Source organism: Fringilla coelebs (assembly GCF_963513975.1).
Source record: "Fringilla coelebs genome assembly, chromosome: 29".
Taxonomy (NCBI): domain Eukaryota; kingdom Metazoa; phylum Chordata; class Aves; order Passeriformes; family Fringillidae; genus Fringilla; species Fringilla coelebs.
The window spans coordinates 2,751,382-2,770,309 of record NC_140055.1 but is presented as its reverse complement, the minus strand read 5'-3'; the positions used below and the strand labels follow the sequence as shown (position 1 = coordinate 2,770,309).

Below are 18,928 nucleotides of genomic sequence, written 5' to 3'. Positions count from 1 at the left end.
CCGCCGGCAGCCGGGAAGCGCCGGTGGCACCGGAGCGGCGGCGCGGGGAGCAGAGAGGCCCGGGCGGCACCGGAGCGGCGGCGGCGGCGGGACCCCGCGGCGGGCGGGGCGGGGCGGGGCTGTCAGGCGGGGCCTCGGGAAGGAGAACGCGCCCCCCGGTCCGGCCCCGGTACCGCCGGGGGAACCGAGGAGGGGCGGGGCTTCAAGGAGAGAGGGACGGGACTACCCGCTAGGGACCACGCCCCTTCTATCTAGCCCCGCCCCATCGCAGGCAGCGGTGCGAGGAGGGGGCGCGGCTTGGAAGACGGTGGGCGGGCACGGGGAGGGGCTACCGGAGGCGATGGGCGGGGATCTCAGCATAGGCCACGCCCATAGGTTGACCCCGCCCCTCGGCACCGTCCCGCCGCCGTCAGGAGGGCGAGGCGTGGCTTCGGGGACGGGGTGGGCGGGGCGATCTGGCCGGCCCCGCCCCTCGGCCTCGCCCAGCTGGGTCCGAGAAGGGGGCGTGGCTTAAAGAGGGAGCTGTTCGGGACCGGTCCCGCCCCTCGTGTCTAACCCCGCCCACCGGCCCCACCTGGTGTGACGCAGCTCCGCGCGCCTACGTGCGTGCGTACGTGAGCGCGTACGTGCGTGCGCGGCCCCGCGGGCTGGCAGGACCCGGATCGGCGGCGGCGGCGGCGGCAGGAGCTGGAGCGGGGCCCGGGGGCCCACGGCCGCCATCACGGATTTCCTGTGGGACAAGCGCACCGGGCTGGCTGCGAGGACGGTGCGTGGCTGTGCGGGGCGGCGCGGGCCGGGGCGGGGTGTGTAGGCCGCGGCCGGTGAGGGCGGCGCGGGGAGGGCCCGGTTTGCGGTTCCCGGCGGGGCCGCGGTGGGAATCGGCGGCCTGGGTGTCCCCGCGGGGGTGGCGGGGCCGGATGGCCCGGCGGGACCGGGTCGGGGCCTCCTCGCCGAGGCCGCCCCGCCCTCCACCCAACTCTCCCGGTGTCCCGGTGCTTCCGGCCCTGCACGGCGGAGGCCCCGCCCGGCGCGGCCGCCATCACCGTCCCCAAAGCGCTTCCAGCCACGCTGCGGAACGCAGCCCCGGTGCTCGTTCCACCGAGCCGGGGCTTGGCGGGCCGCCAGCGCCGCCTTCGCGCTCCCTTCAGTCCGCGGCTGGAAACCGCGGGGCTCGGGGGGAACCCCGGACAAAGCCCCCGTGCGGGCGGAACCGGGCCCGTGCCCCCGATCGCCCCGCCGCCGGGGCCGGTTCGGCCTGTCCGAGCCCTGGCGGTGATGTCAGCGCTGGGCGGGGACGGGGACGCAGCCAGGGGCGTTTTGGATGGGGGAAATCGCCGCGGGAGCTCCGGCTTTCCTGTGGCCCTGGCACGGATTCCCAGAGCGGCTGTGGCTGCCCCATCCCCGGGGTGTTTAAAGCCAGGTTGGGCGAGTGTTGGAGCAGCCTGGGCTAGTGGAAGGTGGCCCTGCACATGGCAGGGGGTGGGACTGAGTGAGCTCGATGGTCCCTCCCAGTTAACGTTCCATGATTCCATGAATCGTGCTTGGAACCAAGAGCCGTGCGGGGGATGTTTGGGAGCTGTGGGGCACGGCCTGGCCGGGTCTGAGGGGCTGCACTCGCTGTGCCATCTCACCTCGGCATCTCCTTGGCTCCAGAGGGGCTGAGCTGAGACCCCCTGAGGGTCTGCAGGGCTCTGTTGCTGTCCTTTGGGAAGGGAGGGTTTGCTCCGTGGACAGAGGGATGTGTGTCACAAATCTCCTGAGCTGGGAGGGATCCACAACAAGTCCTGATGTCCTTCCCCAGGACACGCCAACAATCCCAGCCTGTGCATCTCTGGGAGCATTGTCCAATCTCTCCTGGAGCTCTGGCAGCCCTGGGGCTGTGCCCAGCACCCTCTGGGGAAAAACCTTTTCCTGATACCCAGCCTAAACCTCGCTGACACAGCTCCGGCCATTCCCTGGGGTGCTGTCACTGTCACACAGAGCAGAAACCAGAGCTGTCCCTCCTGGGGAAGCTGCAGCCCCCTGAGATCTCCCCTCAGTCCCAGCTGAACAGACCAAATACCCCCACACCCTTCCCCAGCCTTGTGTCCCAGTGTAGATGTCACTTGGCAGGAAACCTGAGGTTTTGAGGGGCTGCTGTCTGGGCATCCATTGCTGGATTAAGCCTTTTTCTGACCCAGACATGGGCAACTGAGAGGCATTTTAAAAACTTTTATTCTATTCTCAGTCTCATATGAAGAGTGAGAAAACACAGATGTTATAATTCATGTCATCACAATCAGAAATGAACTCTTTCTTAATGACAATGCATTATAATAATTTTTTGGCTTGTCAGCTTTAGCCACACCATGCTGTAAATTTAAAATTACCCTTCATGGGTCCTACTGCAATGCATCTTTCATAGTTCTGTTTCTCCAAAGTATCTAGTCTTATTTGAAACTTCTGTCAGGTTTTGAGGATTTTCTAGAAATCCATTTCTCACGTTGCTCAGGGACCCTGGTGATATCCAGGGCTTCATTTCAACTTCCTTGGTGCTGCTTCCCTCCTTCCTGGGCAGCTTAAAGAGAAAAGGTGCAAAAGGTGTTCCTGGAGCTGTGGGCAGTAGAGATGGGTGTGAAGAAGGGTTACAAACCTGGGAAAGAGAACAGGGCAAAAGGACCATGGTGTGTGGGGGGGTTGGTCTCATGCTGTCCTATGGGGCTCTGGGATCTCTCAGAGGTTGCTCTCCTCTCTCCCAGATCCCCTGGCACACTCACACACATTGTGTTCCTGTCCTGTGCAGCTGTTAATGCTGCCCTGCTGTCCCCACGGGTGCCTCGCTGTCCCTCCTGTCCCCATGGGGGTCTCACAGGGTCCCTGCCATCCCCACAGGTTCCTGCTGTCCCCATGGGGGTCTCGCAGGGTCCCTCCTGTCCCCATGGGGGCCTCACAGGGTCCCTGCCATCCCCACAGGTCCCTCCTGTCCCCACGGGGGCCTCACAGGGTCCCTGCCATCCCCACAGGGTCCCTGCTGTCCCCATGACTGTCTCACTGCTCCTGCCTTCCCCACAGGGTCCCTGCTGTCCCCACAGGTGCCTCACGGGGTCCCTCCTGTCCCCATGGGGGCCTCACAGGGTCCCTGCCGTCCCCACAGGTTCCTGCTGTCCTCACAGGGGCCTCACAGGGTCCCTGCTGTCCCCAAGGGGTCCTCACAGGGTCCCTGCCATCCTCACAGGGTCCCTACTGTCCCCACGGGGTCCCTGCTGTTCCCATGAGTGCCTGACAGTCCCTGCTGTCCCCAGGGTGTCCCCACAGGTCCCTGAGTGTCCCCGCTGTCCCAGCAGATGCCGCACTCCCGAAGGTACCGCTCGATGGAGTGCAGCAGATGCAGCTGTCCCCACAGGGTCCCCGCTGTCCCCATGGGTGCCTGACAGTCCCTGCTGTCCCCAGGGTGTCCCCAGGGTGTCCCTGCTGTCCCCAGGGTGCCCCCGCTGTCCCCACAGGTCCCTGAGTGTCCCCGCTGTCCCAGCAGATGCCGCACTCCCGAAGGTACCGCTCGTCGGAGCGCAGCAGCCGCAGCAGTTACCACGGTGTCCCCCGGTTGTCCCCGCTGTCCCCCGGTTGTCCCCGCTGTCCCCACAGGTCCCTGAGTGTCCCCGCTGTCCCCAGGGTGTCCCCACAGGTCCCTGAGTGTCCCCGCTGTCCCCGCAGATGCCGCACTCCCGAAGGTACCGCTCGTCGGAGCGCAGCAGCCGCGGCAGTTACCACGAGCGCTACCGGAGCCGCAAGCACAAGCGGCGGCGGACGCGGTCCCGGTCCAGCAGCAGCGAGCGGGACCGGCGGCACCGGCGGGAGGACAGCTACCACGTCCGATCCCGGAGGTGAGCGGGGCTCACACCTGCCCTCCTGCACAGGGTCACACAGGGGCTGGCTTGGGAGGGAGCTCTGGGGTCACCCGGTGCTCAGGGACGCGTCCAGGTGGGTTTGGGATGTCTCCAGAGAGGGAGACCCCATGCTCGGCCTGGGCGGCTGTGCCAGCGCTCTGCCACCCTCTGTGGGAGCAACTTCTTCCTTGTGTTGGGGTAGAACGTGGTATGTTTTAGTTTATGGCCATTGCTCCCCATCCTGTTGCTGGCCACCACTGAGAAGTGTCTGGCTCCATCCTGGCACCTGCCTTGGAGACACTGATGTGGGATTCTTCAGAGAAGGAGACCCCTGCTCGCCCTGGGCAGCTGTGCCAGTGCTCTGCCACCCTCTCTGGGAACAACTTCCTGTCACTGGGCACCGTCCTGGCACCTGCCTTGGAGATACTGATATGCAATAATGAGATTTCCTGTCAGTCTTCTCCAGACTAACCTGGCACATCTCCCACCGTCTCTGCTCATTAAGAGAGATGCTCCAGTCCCTTAATCATGGCCTAGGCATCCATACTCACCCAGGTTCCATGTGACCTGGGCCTGCTCTGAGCTGTCACAGCCTGGGCAGTGCTTGTCACCAAAGCCCCTCACTCCCTTCTTAGGGAAACTTCCCTGTCTGACACCCAGGAGCCCCTCTGGCAGTGCCACTGCACCACTTGAGCTATGCCATGGCCCCTTCACAGCAGTGGCTTCAGTGACCCACTGCTTGCTCTGTTTGACTCCCTACACACCCCACACTCCCAGTCAGACCAGTTTCCTTACTGGCTCAGCCCTGGTTTCTCACAGCAGAGTCTCAGACATCTCAGTCCTTAAAAATGGTTTAATCTTGGTGCAATTACAAAGTAATAGCTCTAGCTGGTGCCTTCGAGGAGGGGTCCTGAACAAAGGACCTGCTGAGCTTCTATCCCTTCACAGTTTCAGTACAGGAAGATCTGGGATCCTCAGCTCAGTGTCTGGGACACAGATCCCTGTCCCCCTTGTTATGCCATGGGTTGACAGTTTGTGCCTTCTTGCCTTGGGCTCCCACCCCTCAAAACACTACAAAAGTTTTGGTGTTCCCAACATAACAAGGACATGGAACTGTTGGAACAGGTCCAGAGGAGGCTGGGAAGTTGTTAAGAGGACTTGAACACCTTTATGGAGAAAGGCTGAGAGAATTGGGGCTGGGAGTGTTTTGCAGCCTGGAGAAGAGAAGGCTGTGGGAGGAGAATTGGGGCTGGGAGAATTTCTAGCCTGGAGAAGAGAAGGCTGTGTGAAGACCTCACAGCACCTTGCAGTATTAAAAGGGCCCTAAAAGGAAGCTGGAGAGGGACCCTCCATGAGGAACTGTAGTGATAGGACAAGGAGCAATGGGTACAAATTGAAAGAGAGAGAATTTAGGCTAGACATGAGGAAGATATCCCTGTGAGGGTGGTGAGACACTGGCACACAGGTTGGATGGGGCTGCCCCAACCCTGTCAGCTTGGACAAGGCAGTCTGCTCTAGTGAGAGGTGATGATGATCTTCAAGTCCACTCCAACCCCTCAACGTTCCCCCATGCAGGAATGTGCTCCCTGTTGATGGAGTGAGCAAATTATTTTTTGTCTGCTTAAAAAGGCAAAAAGCCCAGAAGTTTCTCTCCTCAATTTGGTACAAAGACACCTCATAAGACCTTTGGGACTTCACCTCAGACCTGGGGCTGCCCGATTGGACAGAGGCCAAGAGGTCCAGCCTAGGTAATTTGTGGGACAGAATTCACTAGAAAAAGAAGAGAACAAAGGAAATAATCCTTTTTGTGGGGTGTTTCAGCAGGAGCAAGGACCACTTTCCCCTGACTCAGTTTTTCTCTGTAAGAGCTTTTTAATTTTGCCTTTTATTAAACCTTTTTTCATTTCCAACACTACCTCAGAAGCCATCCTGCTAAATTTTTGCCATTTGGGGTAGCTGGGCTATCTCAGGTGTGCTGGGTTCCTCTGAGAGCAAGAACCTCTTGCCCTGGCTTGGCTTTTCCCTGTAAGACCTTTGTTATTTTGCCTTTTATTAAACCTTTTTCCATTTCCAACACTACTTCAGAAGCCATCCTGCTAAATTTTTTTGCCATTTGGGGTAGCTGGCCTATCTCAGGTGTGCTGGGTCCCTCTGAGAGCAAGAACCTCTTGCCCTGGCTTGGCTTTTCCCTGTAAGAACTTTGTTATTTTGCCTTTTTTCCATTTCCAACACTACCTCAGAAGCCATCCAGCTACTTTTATACCATTTGGGGTAGCAGACTATTGCAGGTGTGCTGGGTTCCTCTGAGAGCAAAAACTGAACCACGTACAAGAGGTTTTTCCCTGTAAGACCTTTTTTATTTTGCCTTTTATTAAACCTTTTTCCATTACCAACACTACCTCAGAAGAACCGCTTGCCCTGGCTTGTTTTTTCTCTGTAAGACCTTTGTTATTTTGCCTTTTTTCCATTTCCAACACTACTTCAGAAGCCATCCTGCTAAATTTTTTTGCCATTTGGGGTATCTGGGCTATCTCAGGTGTGCTGAGTTCCTCTGAGAGCAAAAACCGAGCCGGAGCAAGAGATTTTTCCCTGTAAGAGCTTTTTTATTTTGCCTTTTACTAAACTTTTCCATTTCCAACACTACCTCAGAAGCCATCCAGCTACTTTTATACCATTTGGGGTAGCAGAGCTATCTCAGTTGTGCTGGGGTCCCTCTGAGAGCAAGAACCTCTGGCCCTGGCTTGGTTTTTCCCTGTAAGACCTTTGTTATTTTGCCTTTTTTCCATTTCCAACACTACCTCAAACACCATCCTGCTAAATTTTTTTGCCATTTGGGGTATCTGGGCTATCTCAAGTGTGCTGAATCCCTCTGAGAGGGAGTAACACACCCCCCCTCCCCATCCCCGTGCCCAGCTACGACGACCACTCAGCAGACCGCAGGGCCTACGACCGGCGTTACTGTGACAGCTACCGGCGCAACGACTACAGCCGCGAGCGGGGCGACGCCTACTACGAGCCCGAGTACCGACATTCCTACGAGTACCGGCGCTCCCGGGACCGCGAGGGCAGCTACCGGAGCTGCAAAAGCAGCCGGCGTAAGCACAGGCGGAGGCGGCGCCGCAGCCGGTCCTTTAGCCGCTCCTCATCGGTGAGTATCCTGCCGTGCTGCGCCTGCCCTGTAACCTTTCTCTCTCTCCCAGGTGCTGAGCTGGGTAAGTAGAAAATTCACTTTCTAAACGCTCTCTCCAAGTCGGCTTGAGTTGTGTGTGTGTGTGTTTTAGAGGAGTTTTGGTGCAGAGCGTTGCTGCCCACGTCCCTGTGCGCCGTGGCTGGCGCTGCCCGGTGCCAGCTGGGCACGGGTGGCTCAGGCCCTGTCTCAGGTGGGAGGACAGGAGTGCCCCGCGAAGCTGGCGGGTCCCCAGGGTGGTGCTGCATCTCCTCCCGTTCAGTGATGCTCACGGAGCGCTGCGTAGGAGCCCCAGCCAGGCAGGATTTGTGCGAGGCTCAAACAGCCGGCGCTCAGCTGGTCCCAGTCCCTGAGAGCCTGTGACAGGTGACAGCCCCTGTGGTCCCTGTTTTGGGCTCTGGCTCTGAGGGTTAGACCCTGCTGGAGAGCAGGATCCTCCTGGCTGGGCCCAGCTGATGTGGGCTTTGTGGAGGAGCAGAGCTTTTGGAGCACTCAGCTCAGGTGGAGGCAGAACCATCCCAGGCTCTTCCCGGAAGCATCCCTGGCTTTCTCTTCTTGTCTGTTCTGCTGTTCACCTTCCACTTCTGTTAGACCCCAGACACGTTCTCTGCTCTGTGTGTGGAGCTCTCAGTGTTGTCTGGTCCGTTCTGGCTCTGTGTCCAGGGAGGGGATTGGGGGCTGGATTTGGGTCCCAAGTCCGCTGGCTGGTTGCTCCCAGGTATGGGGATACTTAGCTGAGGAACCAAAGGCAGGAATTTTCTCTTCTCCAGCATAAACCTCTTATCTGCCTCATCCCAGGGCTGTCCCTGTTCCCTGTTGGGTTCTGCTTCTCTTCTGGAAGTTAGTCCTTCCAGGATCAGCTTCTTTGGGGGAGGGTGTAGGAAGAAGTGTCCGTCTTCCCCAGGCAGTCACTGCAAACTTTCCGTTTTGGATGGATCGTTGTATCTAAAGCTGCTTTTCTGAAATCTCGGAGTTCATCTTTCCCTGAGTGTCGGGGCTGGGGGAAGCTGTGTGGGCAGTTATTGGAGTGGGATAGGGGTGCCTGTGGGGGCAGCCTGGACTTGTGCAGGACCTTCCAGCCAGCACCTGCCTCCTGCTGCCCCCGCTCTGCGGCGGCCGTGGGGCCGGGGAGCCCCTCCCCGTGGCCTCTGGCCCTCGGCGTGCTCAGGCAGTCCCCAGGACCCGAAGGCCGGTGCTGTTCCTCTCTGAGCCCCCGTGGGAGTGAGAGCAGCCAGCCCTTTCCATGCCCCTCAGCTCCCTCACTCTGACAGCTCTGCTGTCACACTGGTTCGGGTTGGGGCTGTTTGTAGGTTCTTTTTTTTCTTTTTTTTTTTCTTATTTTTTTCTTTTTCTTTTTTTTTTCCTTTTTTTTTTTTTTTGCTACAACGAAAAGCAAACTGTTTTTTTCTTTTCTGAGCTAGTGTGTTGTATCTTGACATGTTCCCTTGCAATATCCCTATCGTTATATATTCCTCTGTGCCGTATGAATTGGCTGGGAATCTCCTCCTGCAACCCCTCCTCAAACAACCATGTGAATTTCCAAACCAACCAATGCGTGACGCTGGCTGCTGCGCTGGTTTGAAAATCTGATTGGTGAATGATGAATTCCCTGTCTGCCTGGGCCAGCAGCGGAGTCGACAGAGCAGCAGAAGGGCCAAGAGTGTGGAGGACGACGACGAGGGGCATCTGATCTATCGCGTCGGCGACTGGCTACAAGAAAGATGTACAGCCAAATCGTAACATAATTTAGCTCTCTAGTTAAGCTCCCATCGCAGTCGCAGATCTGTCTTATCTTTCTGTTTCATTTTATTTTCATTGTTTATTAAAGAGAAACCCTCTCCTTTTCCTTCCCCTTTTGTTAAAGCTACGTTTATATTGTGTATTGTTACTGAAGTGCCAGGGAATTAGGGCAGCTGCCTTGTGCAGCCGGTGTCAGCCTTCCGCTGCTCCGGTCTCTCCAGCTGTGTGCAGGTTAGGTGTTGCAATGCATTCTCCTCTGCCCTGTGTATCGCTGCAGCCAGGTCCTGCTCCCTCTCTCAGCTCCTTCCCTCTCCTTCTCTCCCTCCCAGATGAGATTATCAGCACCCTGGGGGAAGGGACCTTCGGCAGAGTGGTGCAGTGCATGGATCACCGGAGGTATGTGGGGAAAGGGGAGAGCACGGCTGGCAACGGAGCCTTTTGGGCATAACGTGGGAGCCTGGGGGTGAAAATCAATCTCTCTGTTTCCAATATCCTCTGCTGCTCCAGGCTCTCACCTTCTTTATGTTGCCCATGTGCTGGGGGAAGCTTCAGGGCTGTTTTGTAGGGAGGGAAAGGGACACCTTTGGTGGACACCCCTTAATAATAACCTGCTTGGGCAAGGGAGGCTGGTCAGAAGGTCCCTTTCACAGGGCACAGCCCCTCTTACCTGCTCAGGGCTCACCTTGTGCTTTGTTCTTGTTTCTCCCACAGGGGTGGTGCACGTGTTGCTCTGAAAATCATTAAAAACGTTGAGAAATACAAAGAGGCTGCTCGACTGGAAATCAACGTGCTGGAGAAAATCAATGAGAAGGATCCTGAGAACACAAAGTGAGTGTGCTCTTGGTGTTGAGCAGGAAGGGCTGGTTTCAGGGCTGGGGTGGAAGAGGTGTTTGGTGTTGTGTGGTTGAACGTGATCCTAGATAGTTTTGGAAGCATCTTGGCTTGCTGTGAGATACAGACTGAGCAGGGAAAGGAGGAGCCTGACGCAGGGGTGACACAGCTGAGCGGTGCCTGCAGAGCTGTTCCCAACTGGAATGTTTCTGTCAGTCTCTGTGTCAGGATGTTTGACTGGTTTGACTACCACGGCCACATGTGCATCTCCTTCGAGCTGCTGGGGCTCAGCACCTTTGATTTCCTGAAGGATAACAACTACCTGCCTTACCCCATCCACCAAGTACGGCACATGGCCTTCCAGGTGTGCCAGGCTGTGAAGTGTAAGTGTTCCCTGCTGCTCTCCCGCTGCTTTGGGCTGACCTGGGGAGCTGAGTAGGTTGCACTTCTGCAACTGGTGGCCCAGAGCAACAAGTTTTTGCTGTGGTTCTGAGCCTGAGCTTTCCTGCCCCACTGGGAATGAATCCTTTTCATTTTCTGATGCTTGTGGGCTGGCAGTAGCTCAGAGCACTCCAGCATCCACCCCCCTGCACCTTCAGGCGATCAATACAATAAATCCTTGTGCTTCTACTGAAGCATCCTGGCCTGGGCTTTGCCTGGCTGTTTACACCCAGGTTGAAATGTGCCAGTATGAGCAAACTGCACCAGTGATGACTTTTTTGGGGGGGTGCAGCCTTGTTTTTCTTCTCTCCCCTCACCCAGACTTTCTTTGCTCCCTCAGTTCTGCATGACAATAAACTCACCCACACTGACCTCAAGCCAGAAAACATCCTCTTTGTGAACTCTGACTACGAGCTCTCCTACAACCTGGAAAAGGTAACACACTGCCTCACTTGGCTCTCCTCTGGGTGTCCCTGACCTTGTCAGAGGGGTCAGACACAGCCCCAGGAGATGTGGACTCCTTGCAGTCCTTCAGGGCTTTGCATGATGTGCCAGGCAGTGCTGAGTGAGCCATGGCTGGTGGTGGGAGCTGGTTTGGGGCTGAGCTGTGGGGCTGCCGAAGCTTTCCCCTCCCGTGGTGCCCTCAGCTGGGTAAGGCAGGGGCTGGAGCTGCCAGGTGATGGATCCCATTGTCCTTCCTGCAGAAACGGGATGAGAGGAGCGTGAAGAGCACGGCCATCAGGGTGGTGGACTTTGGCAGTGCCACCTTTGACCATGAGCATCACAGCACCATCGTCTCCACCAGGCACTACCGGGCCCCTGAAGTCATCCTGGGTAAGGTGCCCCTGGGTCTCTGCCAGGGCAGCTGTGCCCCTTGTTACCCCCCTGGACTGGGGAGTGTTGGGCTTCCACATCATTCAGGAACTTTCTGGGTTTGGGGAAGTGCTTGATTTAACAGCTCTGCAATGCTGTTTCCTGGGAACTCCATGGTTACAGCGCTGTCATTATTCTGGGTTTATCCCACCTGGAGAAAAAGGAGGTTCAGGGGGGACCCTCTCACTCTCTACAGCTTCCTCATGGGGGGTTGGGCTCTGCTGCAGGGAGCAAGGGACAGGACAAGAAGAAATGGCCTCAAGTTGTGCTATGGTTGGACATCAGGAGGAATTTCTTGCTGGAAAGGGCGGTCAGGCATTGGAAGGGGCTGCCCAGGGAGGTTTGGAGTCCTCATTCCTGGATGTGTCCAAGGGATGGCTCGATGTGGCACTCAGTGTCCTGAACTGGGTGACAGGGTGGGGATTGGTCACAGGTTGGAGTTGGTGATCTTGAAGGTCTTTTCCAACCTTACTGATCCACCATCAGCTGGTGGTTTGGCAATGCTGCCAGCTGGGCAGTATAGTGCCAGCAGAGCACCAGCAGCCTGGCTGGAATAGGATGCTACTTATTTTTTTTATTAGTTATTTATTTTTAAAAGAAAGAGGGATTTGGACTCTTGGGTTGTAACTGGATCATTTATTTAAACAACATTGTTTTTCAGAGCTTGGCTGGAGCCAGCCCTGTGATGTGTGGAGTATTGGCTGCATCATCTTTGAGTATTATGTGGGTTTCACCCTTTTCCAGGTGAGAACTGTGTTGTGTGGGTACTTCCCACCTGGTGAGAGGATGCTGGCTGCTTCCCTGAGACTGATGGGGGTCCCTCCATCACTGCAGTCCTGTAGAGACACCTGAGGTGTTGGCCAGGAAGGGATTCTGGGTGGGGGAATGCCCAGGGCTGGAGGCAGAACCACTGGAATCTATTCCATGCCTTCCCTTTACATTTCTCTCTCCCAGACACATGACAACCGGGAGCACCTGGCCATGATGGAGAGGATTTTGGGGCCAATTCCTTCTCGAATGGTCCGCAAGACAAGGTGAGCAAGGCCAGCTGGGCCCTGCAGGTGTGTCAGCCCTCCTGCTCCACAAAATCCCACTTTGGTGCCAACCAGCTGTGTCCCACTGGGGCTGACACCTCTGCTGCTGCTGGGTGTGTTGTGCTCAGGTGTAACCTGCTGCCACTTGTTGCTCTGACAGGAAACAGAAATATTTCTACCACGGCCGCCTGGACTGGGATGAGAACACCTCAGCTGGACGCTACGTTCGGGAGAACTGCAAACCACTGCGGGTAAGGCAGCTTGGCCCCTCCTCAGGTTCTCCCTCTGGGCATGTTTGGGCCAGCAGAAGGGTGGTTGAAGGGAGCCTTGGCTGTCCCAGCAATAGGAAGCTGCAGCAGCCTGAGTTTAATCTGAAGTGGAGGACAAGGAGAGCATGGAAAGTTCAGGAAGTGCCTGGGGAAGGGAGGGTGTGTGAAACTCTGTCAGTTGTGGATAGAGGAGTGCAGAGCTCAGCTCCAGGGCTGAGTGATGGTGTGAACAAACCAGTGAACATCCCTGGGCCCGGGGAACATCCCAGGACAGGCTGTAGTCTCCCTGAGCCTCACCTTCCCCCTCCTCCTGGCAGCGATACCTGACCTCGGAGGCCGAGGACCATCACCGCCTGTTCGACCTCATCGAGAGCATGCTGGAGTACGAGCCCTCCAAGCGTGTCACCCTGGCTGAGGCCCTCAAGCACCCCTTCTTTGACATGCTGGGCATGGAGCCCAGCACAAAAATGTGGGACTCGAGCCGGGACATCAGCCGGTGACGCCACAGGTGCCAGCCAGCCCTCGGATTCTAGCCCCCGTGGAGGCCTGTGTGATTTCTATTCAGACACTTGGTGCTTTTTTTTTTTATAAACATGAGATGAACTTCCTGGACACGTTTGTAAAGCTGTTAATATGTGAGATACTGTAAATAGCCCAGATTCTCTGTCGGCCTAGGAGCACCACGGGCCTGACCTGCTGTCGCTGCTGCCGTTCTCGTGAGGTGAGGGGGGCCTGTGTGTCCGTGCTGTAAATACCTCTTGTCCTGTGTTGCTTTGTCTCCTGTTCCTGCCCTCCTCAGTGTAAATACTCCAGGACTCGCAGCTCTCTGTAGCTTATCTGTTTCCTTGTAAGTTATGGAACTGGTGGGACTGCATGGGAATTATTTTTTGGATCAATGTCATAGCCCATCCCCACACCAGAGTTTTATAAGAATTTTGTACAGTCTTTGTGAAAAATAAATAAATATGAAGTGAATAAAGCACCTGGTTTGGGTTTGGCCTGACAGCAGCTGATCCTAGGGTTGTTCTCCTGTGCCCTGTGGGGGGAAGGAGAAGGATGAAAGGGGCTTTGTGGTCCAGCTGTGTATCCACCTGCACCATTCCTCCCAAGCCTACATTGAGTAGGAGCTGCTGTTGGCCCTCAGGGCTGCAGCTGGACCTGAGCAGATGCTGTTGTGGGGCAGTAAACCAGAGACTGGCCTTTTTCATGCCCTGGGTCCAGTGTTGGGGTGGGAGGCAGAGAAAGGACAGCTCTCACCTGAAGGAACCTCTCAGCCTTAGCCTGGGGAGCACTGGCTGCTGCTGCTGGTGGCTGTTGGAAGAAGGGTTGTCAGGAGCCCACATCCAGCTGTCCTACACCCACCCCAGCGCTGGCTGTGTCTTTTTGACTCTTCCCAGCTCTGCAGGCAGGCTGGGCCTTGGTTTGGGCTGTTCCCTGGGCGTTGTTGGGGCTGGGGAGAGTCTCACTGGGGTGTGGGTGACACATGTGCTCTGCTGTGGCAGCATCAGGCTGTGCCAGGCTGTCACCGTGCAGAGGGGAAAGGAAATGTCTGGTTTCACTTGCAGTGAGCGTGGGAAGGGTGACACTGAGCCATCTCCACCCAGCTCACCCCACCTGCCTCCCCAGGCAGCAGGGGCAGATCCTGGTGGTGTCCAAAACCCAAATCCACAGCTCCCACCTCAGCCAGGAGCAGCTCCAGGTTTGGGCTGAGATGGGAGCTCACCTGTGGGATTCAGATGTCACTCTCAGTCTGTTCAGAGAGTTAAGAGAATTTTTAGCACTCTGCTGAGCACTGGGAGGGGACAAGGCAGGGACAGTGCCTGTCCTGTCCCGGGATGCTGAGCAGGACCCGGGAGGGGTCAGTGTGCAGTCCCTGGGCAGCTGGAGGGGAAGGATTTGGAGATTCCTATAAATAACTGCTCCGGCAGACACAAGAGAAATTCCCCAAGTGCTCGTCGTGCCCGGGTCCCTGCCTGGCTGCCGGTCCGGCTCGGTGACAGCTGCTGGAGTGGCCCCCGCGACCCCCGGGTAACGCCTGGGGGGCTGCGCGGGCAGCAGCTGAACGGCACCGGGGCCGCCCGGTAAGAGCAGGGGGCCGGACCGGGGGTCGGGACACGCGGGAGGAGCCGCTGTCCCAGCTGGGCAGGGACCGGGAACCGGGGGGCGATGGGCGGTGGATACCGGGACACCGGGGGGTGATGGATGATGGATACCGGGACACCGGGGGGTGATGGATGATGGATACCGGGACACCGGGAAGCGATGGATTATGGATATCGGGACACAGGGGGGCGACGGGTAATGGATACCGGGACACTGGGGAGCGACGGGCGATGGATACCGGGACACCGGGAGGCAATGGGCGGTGGATAGCGGGACACCGGGAGGCGATGGGCGGTTGATACCGGGACACCGGGGGGTGCTGGGGTCCCGTCCCGGCCGCCACTGCCGGGGGTACCCGAAGGAAGGGCGGGCCCGGGGCTGGGGTGGAGATGGGCGCGCCGCACGTGACCCCGGGACACGTGGCCGCGTCACGCGCGCGCCCCGCCCGGCGCGGCTCCGGCGCGTGCGCAGCGGCCCCCTGCGGCGGGGGTCTCCCCGATGACGTCACGTCGCAGCGGGACCAATCAGCGGCGAGGAGGGGCGGGGCCTGGCGGCGGCGGCGGCGCCGGTCCCGCGGGTCCAGCGCGCTCCCGGTCCCGGTCCGGCCATGGCCCAGCGCGGCGGCCCCGCGGTGCTCCCGGACAACCCCTTCCAGGACCCCGCGGCGCTGCAGGCCCGGCCCGGCGCTGTGCTGGATGGCTACAACCCCTTCGAGAGCGACGCGGTGAGCGGCGGGGCCTGCCCGGACACCGGGGCCTGCCCGTGTACCGGATCTTCTTCCCGGGCACCGGAGCCCTCCTCGCTGCCGGCGCGGTCTCACCTCTCTCCTCTTCCCCTGCAGCCACCGCCGCCCTTCCAGACCCCTTCGGTAGCGCCGCCGCCCCCGGTACCGGCGGCCGCGCAGCCCCCGCGGAAGGCGAGTCCCACCGAGCCCCGCAACTACGGCTCCTACGGTTCGCAGGTACGGGGGGAGGCGCCGCCAGGCCGGGACCCGGGCGCCGGCGGGAGCCCAAGGTTTGTGTCCCCCTTCTCCGCAGGCCTCGGCCGCCGCCGCCACGGCGGAGCTGCTGAAGCGGCAGGAGGAGCTCAACCGGAAAGCGGAGGAGCTGGACCGGCGGGAGCGGGAGCTGCAGAACGCGGCCCTGGGCGGTTCCCAGAGTGAGTTGCTGCGGGGCTGGGCAGGGATGGGACCCCCTTGGAGCCCTGCTGGCTGCTCCTCACCCCCTTCCGTCCGCAGCGAGGCTCAACAACTGGCCCCCGCTGCCGTCCTTCTGCCCGGTGAAGCCGTGCTTCTACCAGGACATCCCCGTGGAGATCCCTGCTGACTTCCAGAAGACAGTTACAACCATGTACTACCTCTGGATGGGTGAGTCTCCCGGGGAGCCTCGGGGCAGAGCCCGGCAGCAGGTGGAAAGGATGAATTTCCTGGGGAAATCAGGACGAACAGGTGGTGGTGGGGGGTTGGGGGAGCCTGGGCTGGCTCCTGAGCGCTGTCCTGTCCCTCAGCCAGCACCATTGCTCTGTTCCTCAACTTCCTGTCCTCGCTGGCCTGGTTCTGCGTGGATCCCACATCCGGTTCTGGGTTCGGCCTCTCCATCCTCTGGGCTCTGCTCTACACTCCCTGCTCCTTCGTCTGCTGGTACCGGCCCATGTACAAAGCTTTCAGGTGTGTCCCGAGCCCTGGGCACCTGCTCCAGCTCCTGGGAGCCTCTGGCTCCGTGGGATGTGCTCTTCCACCCCGAGCTCCCTGTTCCCCTGCTTTAAGGGAAGTTTGGGAGCTTCCTTCTGTGGCCTAACCGTGCCCATTTCTTCCTCCCAGGAGCGACAGTTCCTTCAACTTCTTTGTCTTCTTCTTCGTCTTCTTTGCCCAGAACGTGATGTATGTGCTGCAGGCCATCGGCATCCCAAACTGGGGATTCAGGTGGGCCATGTGCTGACCCTGCAAAGGTGAGAGTTGGGTGGGGAAGAGGGAATTTGGGGGCCACAGCCTCTTTGTTTTGCAGTGGCTGGATCCTGAGCCTGATAGCGCTGCGGACTAACACGGCTGTGGCTGTGATGATGATCCTGGTGTCCTTGTCCTTCACGGCAGTGGCTGTGCTGGGGATCATCATGCTGAAAAAGGTGGGTTGGGATCAAAGCCTGCAGCCAGAGCCATCCCTCATCCCTTTTGGGGGAGGTTTGGGCCATCACAGCTCTGTTCACCTGCAGCCAGAGCCATCCCTCATCCCGTTTTGGGGGAGGTTTGGGCCATCTCAGCTCTGTTTACCTGGGGTCTGCAGCCAGAGCCATCCCTTTTGGGGGAGGTTTGGACCATCACAGCTCTGTTTACCTGGGGTCTGCAGCCAGAGCTATCCCTTTTGGGGGAGGTTTGGACCATCACAGCTCTGGTTACCTGGGGCCTGCAGCCAGAGCCATCCCTCATCCCTTTTGGGGGAGGTTTGGGCCATCACAGCTCTGGTTACCTGCAGCCAGAGCCATCCCTCATCCCTTTTGGGGGAGGTTTGGGCCATCACAGCTCTGGTTACCTAGGGCCTGCAGCCAGAGCCATCCCTTTTGGGGGAGGTTTGGACCATTACAGCTCTGTTTACCTGGGGTCTGCAGCCAGAGCCACCCCTTATCCGTTTTTGGGGGAAGTTTGGGCCATCACAGCTCTGTTCACCTGCAGCCAGAGCCATCCCTCATCCCTTTTGGGGGAGGTTTGGACCATCACAGCTCTGTTCACCTGCAGCCAGAGCCATCCCTCATCCCTTTTGGGGGAGGTTTGGACCATCACAGCTCTGTTCACCTGCAGCCAGAGCCATCCCTCATCCCTTTTGGGGGAGGTTTGGGCCATCACAGCTCTGTTTACCTGGGGTCTGCAGCCAGAGCCATCCCTTTTGGGGGAGATTAGACCTCACAGCTCTGTTCACCTGCAGCCAGAGCCATCCCTCATCCCTTTTGGGGGATGTTTGGGCCATCTCAGCTCTGTTCACCTGCAGCCCAGCCCTGACCGCAGCCCCTCTGCCCCCAGATCCACTCTCTGTACCGCCGCACGGGTGCCAGCTTCCAGAAGGCGCAGGAGGAGTTTGCCGCCGGGGTTTTCTCCAACCAGGCCGTGCGCACGGCCGCGGCCAACGCCGCCGCGGGCGCGGCCACCAACGCCTTCCGTGCCCCGTAGCCGTGCGGGCGCCCGGCCCTGCCCCTCCCGGCGCACCGGGGCTCTTCCCGAGGGAGAAGAGGAAACCCGAGGAAGAGGAAACCCGAGTCGCACTTTCACTGGATCCCCGTGCGTCCGCATCGGCTGTCAGAGGCTGCCTCATCCCAGCTTGGAAGTGCTGGTGCCTGAATCGTCTGCTGCTCTTAACCCCCCTTTCCTCACGGACAGAGGCTGTTCTGGTTTGTGCTGGTCCCCTCCCCTCAGCAGGGTGGGGAGCGCTGAGGCCGAGCCCCGAGCCATCGCCCTCCCTTCCAGCACCAGCTGCTGGGGGCAGGAGCCTCCTCCAGATGGCTGGAATGCTGCTTCCAGGGACTGGAACGGGCACTTGCCTTCCTTGTGCTCTCCTGTTTCCCCACCTGGTGATGACACTTGTGCTCCCTTAGGGTGTGGGAAGGTCCCCTGCCCCCCGTGTGCCCCGGGACCCCCATGCTCTGCCAAGAACGTCATCCCCCTCTTCCTCCTGGGGCTTGCTCCAGTGGGATGAGGATGGGGCTGGTGCTTTCCCCAGGGTGTCTTGTCCTTTTGTCCTGTCCCTTTCCCCATCCTCTCCCTCTCTTCAGGCCCAGGGATGAGGAGAGCAGGGCAGGGACAGGCAGAGCTCGGGCAGCTGCTGCTTGTGGGGATCCTGCCTTTAGCCCATGTGGACCCCAAAGCCGGGCTGGGTGCCGAGGAGCAGCCCTGGCGTTTACATGGCACCCCCTTGCCTCCAGGGAGGGCTGAACAGCTCCTCCAGTCCCCCTCCCGACCCGCTTCGAGGACTGTGACCCCTTGCTGCCCCCAGCACCCTTCAGCCAAGGCCTTGGGGGGCTGAGCCAGTCCCGGTGTGCAGCCCCGCCTCCCCCTTACCTGCCCTCTGTCCCCTGTCCCGGTGTCCCTGGCGATCCCCAGGACAGGTCTCATGCATTCTGCTTCAGTCCATCTCCTCTCGGATGCTCCCGGTTTGTCCCCGCAGCTCCGGGGCTGGCGAGAGGCTTTGTGCCTTCAGCTGTGGGGGCCGGTGCCCTCCCGGTCCCGCTGCGGCCGGGGCTCCTCCGGGCGTCCCCGCCTCCTCCGCTGCTCCCCGTGTGCTGTTTCCGACCGCTCCCGGTTTATTTAAGGAATAAATGAAGGTTCACTCTCTTCCTTCGCCATCTCCGTGCGCCTACCGGGGCCGGGGGGAGCGGCGGGGCCGCTGCCGGTGTCGCCGCTCCCGGGGGCGGTGTGGGTGGACTACAGCTCCCGTCGTGCCGCACAGGGGCGGCCCCGGAGCGGGCGCGGCCAAGCCCCGCCGGCCTGTGGGACCGTCCCCGCCGCTCCCGGCGCTCCGCCGCCCGCCTCCAGCCGCGGCCCCGGGCGATCCCGGAGGGCGCGGCGGCGGCGATGCTCGGCCGCAGCCTTCCGCCGCTCCGGCG

At 59.4% G+C, this 18,928-nt stretch overlaps 2 protein-coding genes across 4 annotated transcripts; both read left to right on the top strand.

The window, feature by feature from the left end:
- Nucleotides 1-667: 667 nt before the first annotated feature.
- CLK2 (CDC like kinase 2) lies at nucleotides 668-12,997 on the top strand. 3 transcript variants are annotated; one of them, XM_084223397.1, is made up of 13 exons: nucleotides 668-766; nucleotides 3,691-3,860; nucleotides 6,777-7,011; nucleotides 8,680-8,773; nucleotides 9,120-9,186; nucleotides 9,502-9,618; nucleotides 9,838-10,004; nucleotides 10,403-10,497; nucleotides 10,767-10,896; nucleotides 11,597-11,679; nucleotides 11,890-11,969; nucleotides 12,130-12,220; nucleotides 12,556-12,997. In XM_084223397.1, the coding sequence occupies exons 2-13, from the start codon at nucleotides 3,691-3,693 to the stop codon at nucleotides 12,736-12,738; spliced, it is 1,512 nt and encodes a 503-aa protein (XP_084079523.1). In that variant the 5' UTR covers nucleotides 668-766; the 3' UTR covers nucleotides 12,739-12,997. The 3 variants fall into 3 exon arrangements, with proteins under 3 accessions (XP_084079523.1, XP_084079521.1, XP_084079522.1); XM_084223395.1 differs by having other exon boundaries at nucleotides 8,677-8,773; XM_084223396.1 differs by lacking the exon at nucleotides 668-766 and adding an exon at nucleotides 3,593-3,621 and having other exon boundaries at nucleotides 3,662-3,860; nucleotides 8,677-8,773.
- Nucleotides 12,998-14,296: 1,299 nt separating this feature from the next.
- Nucleotides 14,297-18,650, top strand: SCAMP3 (secretory carrier membrane protein 3). Its single transcript, XM_084223318.1, has 8 exons — nucleotides 14,297-15,065; nucleotides 15,183-15,302; nucleotides 15,379-15,499; nucleotides 15,579-15,707; nucleotides 15,848-16,007; nucleotides 16,161-16,262; nucleotides 16,345-16,462; nucleotides 17,352-18,650. The coding sequence occupies exons 1-8, from the start codon at nucleotides 14,949-14,951 to the stop codon at nucleotides 17,496-17,498; spliced, it is 1,014 nt and encodes a 337-aa protein (XP_084079444.1). The 5' UTR covers nucleotides 14,297-14,948; the 3' UTR covers nucleotides 17,499-18,650.
- Nucleotides 18,651-18,928: the final 278 nt, after the last annotated feature.

Excerpts from the sequence above, each read along its gene's own strand:
- CLK2 (XM_084223395.1), top strand. The coding sequence starts at position 3,691 with ATGCCGCACTCCCGAAGGTACCGCTCGTCGGAGCGCAGCAGCCGCGGC. Across the intron at positions 7,012-8,676 it reads CCTTTAGCCGCTCCTCATCG|CAGCGGAGTCGACAGAGCAG; the intron begins GTGAGTATCCTG and ends TGCCTGGGCCAG. Across the intron at positions 9,187-9,501 it reads CAGTGCATGGATCACCGGAG|GGGTGGTGCACGTGTTGCTC; the intron begins GTATGTGGGGAA and ends TTTCTCCCACAG.
- SCAMP3 (XM_084223318.1), top strand. The coding sequence starts at position 14,949 with ATGGCCCAGCGCGGCGGCCCCGCGGTGCTCCCGGACAACCCCTTCCAG. Across the intron at positions 16,263-16,344 it reads ATCCCAAACTGGGGATTCAG|TGGCTGGATCCTGAGCCTGA; the intron begins GTGGGCCATGTG and ends TTTGTTTTGCAG. Across the intron at positions 16,463-17,351 it reads GGATCATCATGCTGAAAAAG|ATCCACTCTCTGTACCGCCG; the intron begins GTGGGTTGGGAT and ends CTCTGCCCCCAG.